Source organism: Aspergillus karnatakaensis (genome assembly GCF_047715665.1).
Source record: "Aspergillus karnatakaensis strain CBS 102800 unplaced genomic scaffold BJY04scaffold_57, whole genome shotgun sequence".
Lineage (NCBI taxonomy): Eukaryota > Fungi > Ascomycota > Eurotiomycetes > Eurotiales > Aspergillaceae > Aspergillus > Aspergillus karnatakaensis.
Window position 1 is genome coordinate 80,271 of NW_027395769.1, and position 12,973 is coordinate 93,243.

The 12,973-nt window shown below is 50.4% G+C and overlaps 7 protein-coding genes across 7 annotated transcripts; 2 read left to right on the forward strand and 5 right to left on the reverse strand.

The window, feature by feature from the left end:
- Positions 1-301: 301 nt before the first annotated feature.
- BJY04DRAFT_129979 (uncharacterized protein) lies at positions 302-805 on the reverse strand. Its single transcript, XM_073708468.1, has one exon. It carries the CDS (start codon positions 679-681, stop codon positions 379-381), a length of 303 nt encoding a protein of 100 aa, XP_073567093.1. The 5' UTR covers positions 682-805; the 3' UTR covers positions 302-378.
- BJY04DRAFT_129980 (HSF-type DNA-binding-domain-containing protein) lies at positions 806-3,229 on the forward strand. The gene is made up of 7 exons (XM_073708469.1): positions 806-820; positions 892-1,359; positions 1,444-1,542; positions 1,605-1,672; positions 1,729-2,072; positions 2,152-2,221; positions 2,271-3,229. The coding sequence occupies exons 2-7, from the start codon at positions 1,001-1,003 to the stop codon at positions 3,071-3,073; spliced, it is 1,743 nt and encodes a 580-aa protein (XP_073567094.1). The 5' UTR covers positions 806-820; positions 892-1,000; the 3' UTR covers positions 3,074-3,229.
- Positions 3,230-3,666: 437 nt separating this feature from the next.
- BJY04DRAFT_222227 (DUF3245 domain-containing protein) lies at positions 3,667-4,448 on the reverse strand (the record flags this gene model as incomplete). Its single annotated transcript, XM_073717335.1, has 2 exons — positions 3,667-4,171; positions 4,267-4,448. The coding sequence occupies 2 exons, from the start codon at positions 4,446-4,448 to the stop codon at positions 3,667-3,669; spliced, it is 687 nt and encodes a 228-aa protein (XP_073567095.1).
- A 148-nt stretch (positions 4,449-4,596) lies between these two features.
- On the reverse strand, positions 4,597-5,686 carry BJY04DRAFT_198513 (oxidoreductase-like domain-containing protein). The gene has a single exon (XM_073712618.1). The coding sequence runs from the start codon at positions 5,558-5,560 to the stop codon at positions 4,730-4,732; it is 831 nt and encodes a 276-aa protein (XP_073567096.1). The 5' UTR covers positions 5,561-5,686; the 3' UTR covers positions 4,597-4,729.
- Positions 5,687-5,701: 15 nt separating this feature from the next.
- On the forward strand, positions 5,702-7,944 carry BJY04DRAFT_230784 (uncharacterized protein). Its single transcript, XM_073719362.1, has 2 exons — positions 5,702-6,719; positions 6,768-7,944. Exons 1-2 carry the CDS (start codon positions 5,845-5,847, stop codon positions 7,753-7,755), a joined length of 1,863 nt encoding a protein of 620 aa, XP_073567097.1. The 5' UTR covers positions 5,702-5,844; the 3' UTR covers positions 7,756-7,944.
- On the reverse strand, positions 7,599-9,443 carry BJY04DRAFT_198516 (60S ribosomal protein eL13). The gene is made up of 6 exons (XM_073712619.1): positions 9,369-9,443; positions 9,217-9,250; positions 9,043-9,089; positions 8,762-8,920; positions 7,929-8,670; positions 7,599-7,620 (listed from the first exon to the last, which is right to left on the reverse strand). Exons 1-5 carry the CDS (start codon positions 9,369-9,371, stop codon positions 8,233-8,235), a joined length of 681 nt encoding a protein of 226 aa, XP_073567098.1. The 5' UTR covers positions 9,372-9,443; the 3' UTR covers positions 7,599-7,620; positions 7,929-8,232.
- A 701-nt stretch (positions 9,444-10,144) lies between these two features.
- BJY04DRAFT_130198 (uncharacterized protein) lies at positions 10,145-12,191 on the reverse strand. The gene is made up of 2 exons (XM_073708471.1): positions 11,741-12,191; positions 10,145-11,676 (listed from the first exon to the last, which is right to left on the reverse strand). Exon 2 carries the CDS (start codon positions 11,623-11,625, stop codon positions 10,198-10,200), a length of 1,428 nt encoding a protein of 475 aa, XP_073567099.1. The 5' UTR covers positions 11,626-11,676; positions 11,741-12,191; the 3' UTR covers positions 10,145-10,197.
- Positions 12,192-12,973: the final 782 nt, after the last annotated feature.

Sequence of the window (12,973 nt, forward strand, 5' to 3'; positions counted from 1 at the left end):
ATAGCCATCTACAGCGACCTGTTGAGGTACTTAGTAGTGGCGCGATTAAATATATTTCACTTGGTGTTGTCCTCTCCAAGATCGGCCTCTCCCCTTTTTTGCTCCACTCTTCCTCTCAACCTATTCATTCATTACCTCTCATCTTTACAGACGCCAAATACAATCAATCAGCTCTACAACTATATAATCATCTCACGATATTCGCTCACAATCGACATATATGATTCTCTTTTCCTGAAGAGCAGCTGACATCAATCCAAGACCCGCCCTGCTCCAACTTCCAATCAGCCTGGCACTCTCCGGGCTTCTGGACCCAGTGGAAACTCCAAGCCAGAAGCCACTGAGACAAGACACCGGCCCCCGGATGGAAGACGAAAGCTAGCAGCAACTTGCAGAACCAATAATCCTTATAACCTTGTGCCCGTTTCCCGCTTTTGAGCAGTCGGCTCGTTGACCATTTTCCCCTCTTCGCTCTCTTTGCAGCCCTTCATTGCAGATTCTTGACTTTAGCAGGAGCCTTACGCCAGCAGCAATCGGAATAGTTTTTTTGAAGAAAGCACTTGAAAAGCGTACAAAACACCCCCCCAAAAGGCAGCAAAACGATACTATAATTGGCGAAAGAGTTGGAAACTCGCGGGAACCATTTTCTTTTCGCCGCCAATTGATTATTGAATTCGCCATGACTCGGGAAGCGGAGACACTACTTGGGTGTTGATCAGCGCCTGCTTGGCCCAGACACTCCAGCGATAATCAGCTCTGTTGACGGAGAGATTTGACTGTTCTTCTCACGTTCGCTGCCTGTTCGTTGAACGATCAACTCGTACGTTATATCTCTCATTGTCAACTCGATGGCTGCGAAGCTTGTCCTCTTTCTGACTTCTCCCACAACAGCACCCAGATAGATTGAAACAAAATTTCCGCCGTCGTGTTGAAGCTCCCTTCCCCCGCCTGCGGCGTGCGGCCATTGTCGCTCATCACCCCCCCTGGTCCGCAGCGCGAGATGAGCACTCTTGCTGATCTCCCGTCGAGAAATACTGTCGCTTCTGGAGCTCCAGATGCGCCGGGTAGGACACGGAAACTTCCTCTCCTCTCGTCCTCTGTTCCCTCCCCCGGTCCACTGACGGGTGACCCTATGGAAGTCACTCCGCCTACTTCAGCCGCCACCCAAGGCACTGCACGCCCATTGCGCATCACGCCCGATAGTGACCGTACGGGCGCAAACAATGCAACGACATCGAATGGCTCTCCTGAAACTGGAAGCCTGAATAGCCATGCGACTCAAAATCAGGCTATAGGCGCTGCCGCCGCGGCTCAACAACCTAAAGTTGTGCAGACTGCATTTATCCATAAGCTTTACAAGTATGTGGTTAGGTCCGGGGCCGCTACGGGAGCGGGGAGCCAATTTGAACCTACAAAAGCAGACTATGCTGATACTTTCTATAGTATGCTAGAAGACCAAAGCATCCAGCATTTAATATCCTGGTCAAGCACCAACGATAGTTTCGTTATGTCCCCTACCTCCGAATTTTCCAAAGTCCTTGCGTTCGTTCTCCGCCTAACTACGAACCCTCCAAATCCAGAAACACCACTAATGGACCCCCTAGCCAATACTTCAAACACACCAATATTTCCTCGTTTGTGAGACAGTTGAATATGTATGGTTTCCATAAAGGTACGCCGTCAGAAGCAAGCACAATCATTTTCAACGCTAAGATCGGCCCAAATCAGTGAGTGATGTCTTCCATACTGGTTCTCCCGACTCAGCCTTATGGGAATTCAAACACGGAAACGGGAACTTTAAACGTGGCGATCTTGTTGGATTGCGAGAGATCAAGCGCCGTGCATCGCGCCATGCTCTAATACATCGAGATTCGTTCCCGGGTCACAAAACCGCTGCGTCACAGCCGGGAACGCCCGCAGAGCCGGTTCCCGATGCCACTGAAGCGCGCTTGATGAACCTGGAACATTTGCTATTCGATATGCATAATCGTCTTAGCCGAGCCGAGGATAGCAATGCAACGCTCAACAATAGGTGCCAGGCTATGGCCGAGAGTATCAGCAGGTGTTATCATGTGAGGCCATTCTCTGTCCCTCCTCGGGCTACAGCCCTCAAATTGGCCAACCAGCTAATGAACGACATTGCATTTTCAGTGGACCTATTCTGTTTCCCGATTCTTGCAAGGGCTCATACCTGATCGCGAGAGTCTTTTGTATCGAGATGGTATATAATCGATCCTGCCCTTGCTCCACGAGTATCTAACGTAAAGCAGTGGCTAGCATGCAGGCAGAGCTGGAGAAACATCTCGAGGCCGTTCGAGCCCTCGAGCACCCCTCAGATATGTACCTATCTGTACGACAGCCTCATATCCCAAGTGTTGCAATTGACTCAGGTCCACCTCTTTCCCCTCGACAAATACCGCAGGATGATAGCCGACGACCTTCTATTATGGAAAACTCTCGGCTAAATATGATCAGACCCCCGGTACCTGCGCACTTATCTGTTTCGCCCCACCGTCACGGCTCGACCGGCGCAGCAACCTCCTCACCCAACTACAATCGACCTCATGTCCCATCAGTAGTCACTCCGCAACCACCGGCCCCACACCCTCTTGCATCTGCATCTTCACCCCCAGGCCTCAATCTTGCGCGTCGCCATACCTCAGCAGACATCCGCCAACACGGATGGCCGCCACCTGGTACTTCTCCATTCCCGCCGACTCAACCGCCTCCACAGGGACTAAACCCTTGGTCTCCATCACCTCATCGAACACCAACCTCAAGTGATCAACAAGTGCGAGACGTACTTGCGCAATATGAGATGGGAGCGCCGCGACGCTTCCAAGACAATTCGAGACATGCTACTCCACCCTTGAACCCCGACCAGCAGGGCCCGACAGATAATGGATGGGGCTTCGGTGCGCCCAGATTCCCTCGGCATGAATCTTCCTTACCCGCTACCCGCCGATCCAGCATGGCTAGCAATGTCCATTCTTTACTCAACCCGGCCGATACAGCTGAACGGCCGGATGAAGATCAGCATGCGGAAGATCGAAAGCGGAAGCGGCTTGAGTGAGCAATGATCACGCTTCATACACCCTCCATGCCTAATTGAAGGCATTATGAATATGCCTCTTAGTGCCACTGTGTCACTAGCGCTTGCATGGTGGCGAAAAGAAAAGCAAGAATTATTCCCTATATCTCTATCTCTACATATACCGGAGCGTAGCATTTCCTTATGACTTGGGCTCGATACCATTTGTACAATCTTCTTTGGCGTGAATGTTTTGGATATCGTTACTCGACTCAAGAGGGTTGCGTTCTTTCTTTGGACTCATTTTTCCTTCTCTATACTATACTTTCTAACGGAGTCTGATTGGGCTGTTAATGCCCAATCCTTGGAAGCATCGGCCGTGCTTTCTATTTCGGCGCCTGTACAACTGCTGGCTTCACACAGATGATTTCTCTTGCTTGTTTCATTGCCTTACCACTACGTTATACCCTCAACAGATGGAGCAGAGCTTATTGGTCTTAGACGCGATGACTCCACGTGCCTATTTGGGTAGATATTTACAATGTTGGATTTTTGGAGTTCTGTGGGTAAATCATCGCATTTGGGGTATATTGCAAGATTTTTGAAGAACACCATATCAGCCGAATATAAACAGATCATCGCTTCTTTCTCTTCTTCGAACGCTCTGCAATGATCTCGTCCAGAAAGCTCGTAGTCTTTTTCCGTCCCTTTGCCGTAGCCTTTGGTTGTGAGGTGCCCGTTTTGGGGTTTCCAGAGATTTCCCGGTCGATATCCTTCATGTCGTCGTTTGTAGTCTCTTTAACCTGTCTATTAGTAGCTTCAGAGCCCTCACCAACTTCGACCTTCCTCTTCTTCGACGATGTTTTCTTTCCAATAGACGCTGTCCGGCCCTCATCATCACCGTCATCATCGTCGTTCGTGTCCCCTTTTCCATCCCCAGAATTCTGAGACCATACCCCCTTTGAGCCAGAATCCTTGCTCAAGCTAGAATCGGTGCCTTTCTGCCGCGCCTTCTCAGCCATAACCTTCTTATAATTCCGCCCCAACAGCTGCCTCCGGAGTTGATCATTGGAGTCAATTTCTGTGCGATTCCAACTCCCATCTGCGGCTTTTGAGGGGAGTGGCGCGCCGACGCCTAGTCTGCATATGGAGCTACGTTAGCCCAACATCAAATAAAACTTGTGGCTCTAATAAGACGGAAAAGGGCGGTTTGAAGAAGAGGGTTGATGGCATACGTCTCAGGAACAGCAGTAAAGACCTCATCCTCCTCTTGTTGCAGCTCCGCGACGGTTTTTGCATTGCGATCGTCTGTTTGTGGCTGTGTGGGGAGCCATGATGCGACGAGGCGTTGACTGCGGGCGAGAGCGATATTTGCTTTGTTGAGGATAATCTCTGTGTCAGACTTTGAGAGGGACATCGTTGACATATCTCGTTTTAGGGAGATTCAAATTGTGTTGCGGATTGATGACGCTCCCCACGATCTCTAAATTTATTGTTCCGGAAAGCTTGGCGGAGGAGTTATCGGAATAGAAGAATTGCCGGTATGCTGCCCGCCGATTCTGGAGTATAGAGCCAGTTTCTAGATTGTAGGTCGCGCACATATTTACAAATCATCTATCTAATATATACAGATAACAGGCATGTATGTCGTCACAAGGCGTAAGTATTCGTCGCTGCTCAGAATCCTCAATGCGCAACTCAAATCCCACTCTTCTCCTGCCGATGGACCTCCTTCAACCTCTTCTCAGTCTTCATAAATTCCCGAATCCCAACCGGTATATCTGCAAACAAATCATCCGCCTTTGCAGGCAAAGCCCAGTTCGTTTCACTCCCGCCGCCATCATCATCTATACTCGTACTAATCGTATCAGTGGGCGTCTTGGGGAATGTGCCCGGAATTACGTTCTTGGACTTTGACGAGCCCTTCGATTTGGCCTGCGCGAGCATTTCCGCCCACTCTTCCATCTCATCCCGATAATCGTCCCACACACAGTGTACACAGCCACTCATACAGCAGTTATCTGGCTCTTCGGGTCGAGGTGGGATAGGGACCCCATTTACTGTTTTCCAAGAAGCATTTGACGAGGGATCATAGCGTGAGGATCGACCGGGGCCAGCTAGTCGGGTGCCGAACACGATTGCCATCTTCTCTTCCGGGGACTCCGGCAAATCGGGTTTAGGTGGTAGTGCATTCGAGATTGTTTGTTGAGAGGAAGATGGGGATGTTGTGGCTTGACCGCAGCGTTGCGAACGAGCAAAGAGAATGTCCGAGTAGTAACCTGAAAGCGGGTAGGCCTGGGAGTCGTCTGCGCGGTTTACACCTGGTTTCGCATGGAGGGTAGAATATCGCGGGGATAGGGTGTGGCGGTATTGTCTGCAAGTTTGTGCAAAAGCGGTTCGAACGCTAGCAAGTGGTGAGCTTATAGATGGTTTGGAAAGCGAGTGTCGTATGGCAGGCAGCGCATAGCCCTCCATTGTGTAGTGAATGTAAATGAAAGATGGACAGAGAGGGAAGAAGGATATCGTCATTCTCCAGAAGCGCGGCCTTTATCCGAGGATCGCCAGCTGCAAACAGTCCAAACACCACCAGTGAAAGGTCACGTGAGTATACATAGCGGAGAGCATTCCGCCAGCAGCTGGGCATGCGGAGTATGGATAGCCTCGAATAATCTTGGATATCTCATATCACAGCTGATATATATAACCACAGCCTTTATATACCCCAATCGTGCGAATATACCTTGCCCTAGCAGGATATCAAGGATGGTGGCCAGATAACCCCCGGAGCATAGCAACAGTTGTTGACGCCCCAAATGGAGTCGCGTCTACCACGATATGCACCCCAACGGCGGTCCCCCTCGAGGCCCTCCTTTCGAGCGCCTACAAAAGCGAGCTTGGCCCGATCACATCCAGAGATCTTAGAGCGCGCCCTGAGTCGATCTCCGACGAGAATTCCTACACGCGACAGCCGGGATGGCCCTGATGAAGCCGAGACGAGGGGTTTTGGGCTACGGGACAGAAAAGCCCTCAGACCTTCACTCACTGCGAGTGCGAGCCCTGCAGATCCCAGTAAGCGGGGTCAACAACCCCCCTTGTCCGCCAGCAGACGATCCAGTGCACTGGGTGCCTTCGCCGCGCCTCCGAGACGGGTGTCGAAAAGAATTAGTGCTTCAGACCTCTTATTTCGATCTCCTATAGCGTCGCAGGAAACCATATCGGAGGCCAGTATCATCAATACCCCGGAGGAGCAGCTCGCCTCTGAGCTAGGCAGCGCCAATGACATGGGTGGGGATATTGACGGCCCTTCCCTGCATGATGGATTCGAAGAACCTGATCTACCCCCAACTCCTACCCAACTGGGCTTGGAGCGAGCTCCTGACCGACCAAGAGGATTATTGAGCAGCAGCCCTAGTATGCAGTGGAAGAAACGACAAGCGACGGGAGATTTAGAAAGGAGTCCTTCGAAGCTTAGACCTATCGAGTTTGGTGTGGAGCCAGAAGTGTCTACGGAGGTTGTGTCCGCGAGCGATACTATTCTCCCCCAGTCTGTGTTCAAGAAGAGGAAGCTCAGGCGTGATCTTTCAGCTGAAGTCGAGTCTCTCAAACAAGACATCACTAAGCTGGAAGGTTTGTGCAATAAACTTGAACATCATGGAGAGAACATCGAGCCCTATCTAAGCGATTTGAGGTGAGTTACCGGAGCACACATCTAGAGGAAGCTACTGATACTCGGAAGCTCGCTTTTGATACCTACCGATGCTTCTTATGCCAACACAAATTCCCAGTCGACTAACCAAACGATATCTTCCATCATATCAAGGCTACTTCCATTTTCCACGAAGCGTCCACCAAAACCTCGCCACCAATCCCGCGAATTCACTCCATTTGCCCTTGAGCACAACGTGCAATCTGACCTCTATTTGTCCGCGCTTGCACCTTTAAAGATCACATCATCCTCCAACATAGTATCCACTTCGAGACCGGATTCAATTATAGAGAAACACCAGTTGACGCTGGCCGCACCGCGTCCTTTTCCATCAAATGTCTATAAGCTAAATGTGTCATACGAAACAGACCCAGAGACGCAGTCCCTAACCGTCTTGTCAGCAAGCCTCGACGGAAGCACATCTGCTTATTTACAGCGGTGGGCCGATCAGCGACTCGCAAATCCCCTTCTGAAACTAGACGTGTCTGGTCTCTGCTGGGGCTTGAACCGCTACTGGGACGCTCTAGTTTCGCGTGCTCAACTTTGGGCTCAGATAGAGGAGCAGCATCCGAGTTTGATTCATGGTTACAAGGAACCCAAGTATTCTGAAAAGCGTACAATGCAAAATAGCTCGACCGCAGTTATCACCCAGTTCCTCACAATATCCGACATGCGGCGCGTACTCCCACACCTTGAACGCACCTGCATGCTCTTTGAATTAGAACAAAGAGCCTTGCAAACACTCCTTTCTTGCGAACTCACCCTCGACGAATGGACTGGCGAACCAGAACTAACTCCAACAATTTGCGTTTCATCACTGGGATCAGAAAGCAGCTCGAATGAAAAGGTTGATCGGGAGGCAAAGAAGCTTTTCCAGGCAATCCTGAGTGAGAATACGGATGATCAGCCAGGAAGTACGGATGGGTCCGATGCTCAAGCCATCGTCAAAGCCACGAACTGTGTACTGGATATGCTTTTCAGGATGAATAAGGGGGAAGCGGCTGGTGGGAAGCTTTGATATGGATTGAGTTTGGGTTAGCCTACGATACCACGTGCTCCACGATTTATTTTTTACCCTTCTTGTAGAGCTATAAGTTCCGGTATAGCCATTTGTGAACCCCAAGTACTACCCGAATTCTCTGGTCTGCAGAGAGGTTATATTGACGACGCGGGGATGACAAGTATACCCACCTCACGTCTACACGAGAAGCCGCTGCCTAGCGGTTGGAAGGCAATGAATTTCAAGCATTTGCATTTCGTTCAGGGTAGTTCAGAAACACCTTTTTATCTCTGCGTAAGGACAAACGAGGTAGAGGAAATGGGAGGGAAACGGGAAAAGAGGTAAGAGGAATAAAGGGACGCCAACCAGTCCCAAGCCATGTCACACGGTACACTTAGAAGGTGAAGATGGAAGCCGAGAAAAATTCCCCAAGAACAACCGGATTCATCATTAGCTGAGAATTTTTGAACGCATAATCGGTTAGGTACACGGAATTTATTTCTTGGCGTTGGCCTCCTCCTCAGCCTTGGCGCGAGCACGCTTCTCACGAGCACCCTGGTAGCGGGCCTCGCTGCGGGCTTCCCGCAGGCGGCGGTATGCGGCCTCCTCACCCTTGGGAAGGTCGTCGCGCTTGACCTCGGTAACGGCCTCAGCAGCGGTCTTGTTGGTAATGGGCAGGATGGCACCGAGCTTGGTGGCGTAGCCCTGGGTCTGGCCCTCAGCGGCGAAAGCAGCCTTGGCAGCGTTGACCTCGTCGGCGGAAGAATCGGTCTTCTTGAACTGACCGGCCTTGCGGGGGAAGAGGATAAGGCGGGCCTTGTACTCCTTCAGACGGGCAACATTGGCGACAAGCGACTCCTTGGAGTAGTTGTTGCGGCGGTGGTCAACTGCGATACCGATGGTGGGGGCGAGCTTCTTGGGGATACCGGCTTCCTGTAGAACACGAGAAAATCCTGCATGAGCTTCCAATTCCAAGTATCGAGCCAGTGGGTATGGTCGTTTCAGTAGGTGTGAAGAAATTTACCTTGAGCTCGGCAAGGGTGAAACCACGACCGGCACGGACACGGCGGTTGTACTTGACGGTAGGGCAGCGGACAACGGGACGCAGCTTGTCAACGGGACGGGGGGCAACAGCGGCGGCCTTCGCGAGACGGGCCTCACGACGGCTGTGCTTGCGACCGGCCTAGATTCCAGAAAATCCTGTCAGTCCAGAATCGCATATCGGAAACTCGTCATGAGAATTTTCGGCATCCAACAGCTGCTCTTCGACAAGATTCCGTCTGAAAGATTTCGATAATTTCGTACCTGCTCGAAGTGGACGCGGACACGACGCTGCCAGTCCTTGTGGAAGTCTATAACGCAGCCCCATCAGCAATCCAGCCTATCAATAATTCATGATTCCATCAAACGTCGGCGTTTTCTGATCGCATTCGCTCGAGAGGAGAGGAGAAATCGAATCTCAATCGTCGGGTCACTCACGGTGCTTCTGAATCTGGTTGTTGTGCTTGATCGCCTATGTCACCCCGAGAGTTCTCGTCAGCATGAATCCTCCCAGTGAGATAAGAACTCGAAATCGAGTTCTAATTTCATCTTGAATAACGTAGATAACAGGTATTCCTTCATGTACGCACCATTGTGTCGGACTGGGATCAGAACCGGGAGCTTGTCGTGGTCGTCGTGGGTTGCTGGTCGTATCTCAAAACTCCTCCGTCTCAATATTAGTGGAACTTTTTCCGTTGTGGCCAACCGCGCGGGAGCCACTCACCGCCTCGCTTAGCGAGCCCTACCCTCCATGCCCAATCCGGAAATCCTTCGACCTCTAACAGTCACTCTACGTAGAACAACAGGAGAAACTACAATGGACGAGGTAATGATACAACATGGGAAATTGGGAAGCAATTTCAGCCTATACTTGTCAAGGACCATGTCGTTCTCACCAGCTCTACAACCTCTACGAACACCGGATGTGCTGTGATTCGAGACCAAAGCAGTTGATAAGACTGTTCGTCAAGGTATAAGTTGTGATCAAAGTGACTTCGACATTATTCTTATTAGCTGGTCATCCACTTCAACTATGTGAAATTATACATAATTCAATTGTGCACATATCTGTACCCTATCTACCATCTATCATGATAATAAACGAATGTCAAGCCACATAAAATACTCAAGCCAAGCGAATGGCCCAAAAAATCAGCAGCCACGGCAGAAAACCCCAGTTCGCCCATGCATCAATACATGTCATCATTCGTCATAAATGCTTGCGAAGGAAAGAGAGCCAAGTGGAAACAAATCAGAAATGGCAACAGAGACCTGTTGTTACAGAGCATCGTGTTAAAAACAGCAGAGAATAGGTCATCGAGACACCTTAAAGGACGGGAGCCAGGCGAAAACAGTAGCAGCGACAATCATAGAAAGGCAGGTCTAGTGCGGCTGCACAAGCTGAGTGCAACTCATGCCTCAATGGATCCCAAGACCTACATGCTCCTCCGCCTTTGATTTTTTCGAGCTCCCACCACCAAAACTTGCTTTGCGTTTGAGATTATTCGCAGGTCGTTCAACACCCGCCTTCCTCACTTGGCCAAACAGCTTCGTTTGAAGCAAAGTACTAGTTTTTGGTGCTGCACCAAATGCATTAGGCACACTTCGTATATCCTGTTGAGTACCGGAAGCATTACGACGGAGCATGCTGGCAGCAAGAGAACCAGCCTGAGAGAGAGGGATATCCTCTTCCGTTTCAGCTTCCTCAATGTCGGAGGCCGAAATTGTGCTGTCCCTGTCACGGTGGTCATCACTGGAGTCTCTTCCAGGTGTGGCATAATGACTCTCCTGGTGAATCCTCCGTGCCTGAGACGGTGTGATAGGCAGTGACGACAAGGAATGGCTACCGCGAACGTGTCCGTTTGAATGCGGTCCACGGGCCCGGTTTCGGTTCGGCGTCGAGGCCACAGTGGATTCCCTGTTAAGAACACGATCCGCTGCAAGGAGGGCAGCGAATGGGTTACTGTTATCGCCTCCATTCACATGATGGTCATTGCCGTCCATGTATTGAGGCAGAGACCTTCGGTGGGGTGTGAGGGAGCCAGCGTGAGCATTCGGGGACATTGGGCCGTGCTCGATGATTTGCGAGAAATGCTGGCGATTCTCTCTGATACGCTTCTTTAATGCCTCGTTTTCTTCTTCCAACAGGTCGGCTCTGTCCTTCTCGTGCTCGATAAGCTTTTTCGCTCGCCGAAGTCGTTTGTCGATAATCGCATTGACGTTCTCAAGCTCCTGATTACGCCTCAAGCTAAGGTTCAACTCAATACTGGATGTTTGCGACACAGGGTCTACATCAGGAGGTGCATGCCGACTGCGATATTCGGTACTTTGAAGGATTTCGGCTTCTCTCCTCGCAAGTTTGTGTTCGACCTCGGCGCGTTTGATAGCCACATTACTTCTGAATGACAAAAGACCATACTGCAGCTTGAAATGTAGGGCAGATACACGTGCCTCTTGGGCTACCCCCAGGAGCTCCTTGGCAATTATGCGCAGTTTGCCCTCGTCAGCGCCGTCAATGTCGCTTGGGGTTGGAAGGTTTTCGGATGCCCCATACGCGGCACAGAGGGTCTCTTGGATGTCTGGAGAGGGTGCCAAATACGAACTTGATCGGGACCTCGATCTCCGCGGTGCTCCAGGGATTTGCGTCGAGGGTGGTGGGGTCATATCAGACGAACGTATTGAAGGAGGGGACATACTCTTGATGTTGTCTGAGTGTGAAGACCGGCTTACACTCGGATCGGGAGAGGCGGAGATGGATGCGTGTTGAACTGGGGTGACTGGGCGAGATAATTCAACAGGCGGAGCAAGAGAGCCTTGCGAAGGCTGAGGCTCGGAAGTCTGCGACATGGCAGCTATGCAACAATGAACTGAAGAAAGAGTGCGCTGTCTAGTATTCTGCTGTGGTTCTTGTTAGCTTCCTATGCGCTGGCCAAATAGCTGTCATAAGGCGGTCAAGTCATACCCGTAGAGTCAGGCTTGTGGATGGGGAATTGCAAGAGTAGATAGAGTCAGATGCACCTCCGGCTCCGGTGGCACCTAACTGGGAATATATTCAACTGTGAAGACACCGACTTCTAGAGGTTATGAGGCACTGGTCGAGGATTGATCGATCAATAGGGCCGTGTATACTATCCACTTGCGACCACCCACCCTGACTCGATGCTTATCGATTAAATCAGGGCGGTATAGATACTTGGAAGTTGGAAGTACGTGATAGAATTGAGCTTTTCCAGCCAAGGGTCCCGGTCAGCAACGACTGCGGGATAGATAGGAAAGGCTTGCGCGATATATGGAGAGCAAGGGGTATTGAATGAGAAGGATTCAACAAGATAGATGAAGATGATGTTAAACGCAAGGAGGAACAGAGGGCAGATGGGAGAAAGTGCTTTGATGCCTTAAGATGGAGCAGCGGCGGGAGTTTCGCATTCGGCGGGAGGCTGGGAAAACTATCCAATCACAAGATTTTATGTGCCCAGCCGCGCGCCAAAATGGGCCTAAGCCCGATGCGGAGAGCGCTGGCCGCTGAAGGCCAGTAAACATTAAACAGAGCGGCACTGGTTCTGTAACTCAGGCAACGAACGCAGGAGAAGCACAGATCGCTCTCATGCTTGAAGTCATATACAACTACCCCGATCCCACGAAGTGCTGTACAGGCTATTCAACTACCCTGTAGCCCACTCAAGTGTCCACACTCAAGGTCCAAGCATCAATCCAACCGGACAGAGCATATTCTGGAGTACAAATATTAATGTTGCTCTTCCTTGAGGTTACATTAAGCTTTGTGATTACAGTCACTGAAAGTATATAAAAGTGACAACCATGCAAGACATATAAATGTAAGAGACAATCTAGATTCTACAGTGTATGCTTGTACGGAGTAGCCTACTTTGAAGTCTATCAGAGCTCTGCTAGGATCTACTAAGTTAGCAGATAGTTAGTTATAGCGGGGCAAGTTAGTCAGCAGCAGCAGCAGTGTAAACAATCTGGAATTATTGTTATTGAAGATCCATCAATAATGGCCACACGCATACTAACCAATTCTGGCCCATACTACTCTTCTTCCTTTCAGATGCACCCCTGGAGCTCAATAAATTACTATACTAACCTTTGTACTATCTTGCTTTAATGATTGCATCATATATCTTTAATAAGTCTTTGTCGCACTGCCCACTCGTCTGTCATCCGTCCAGTACCA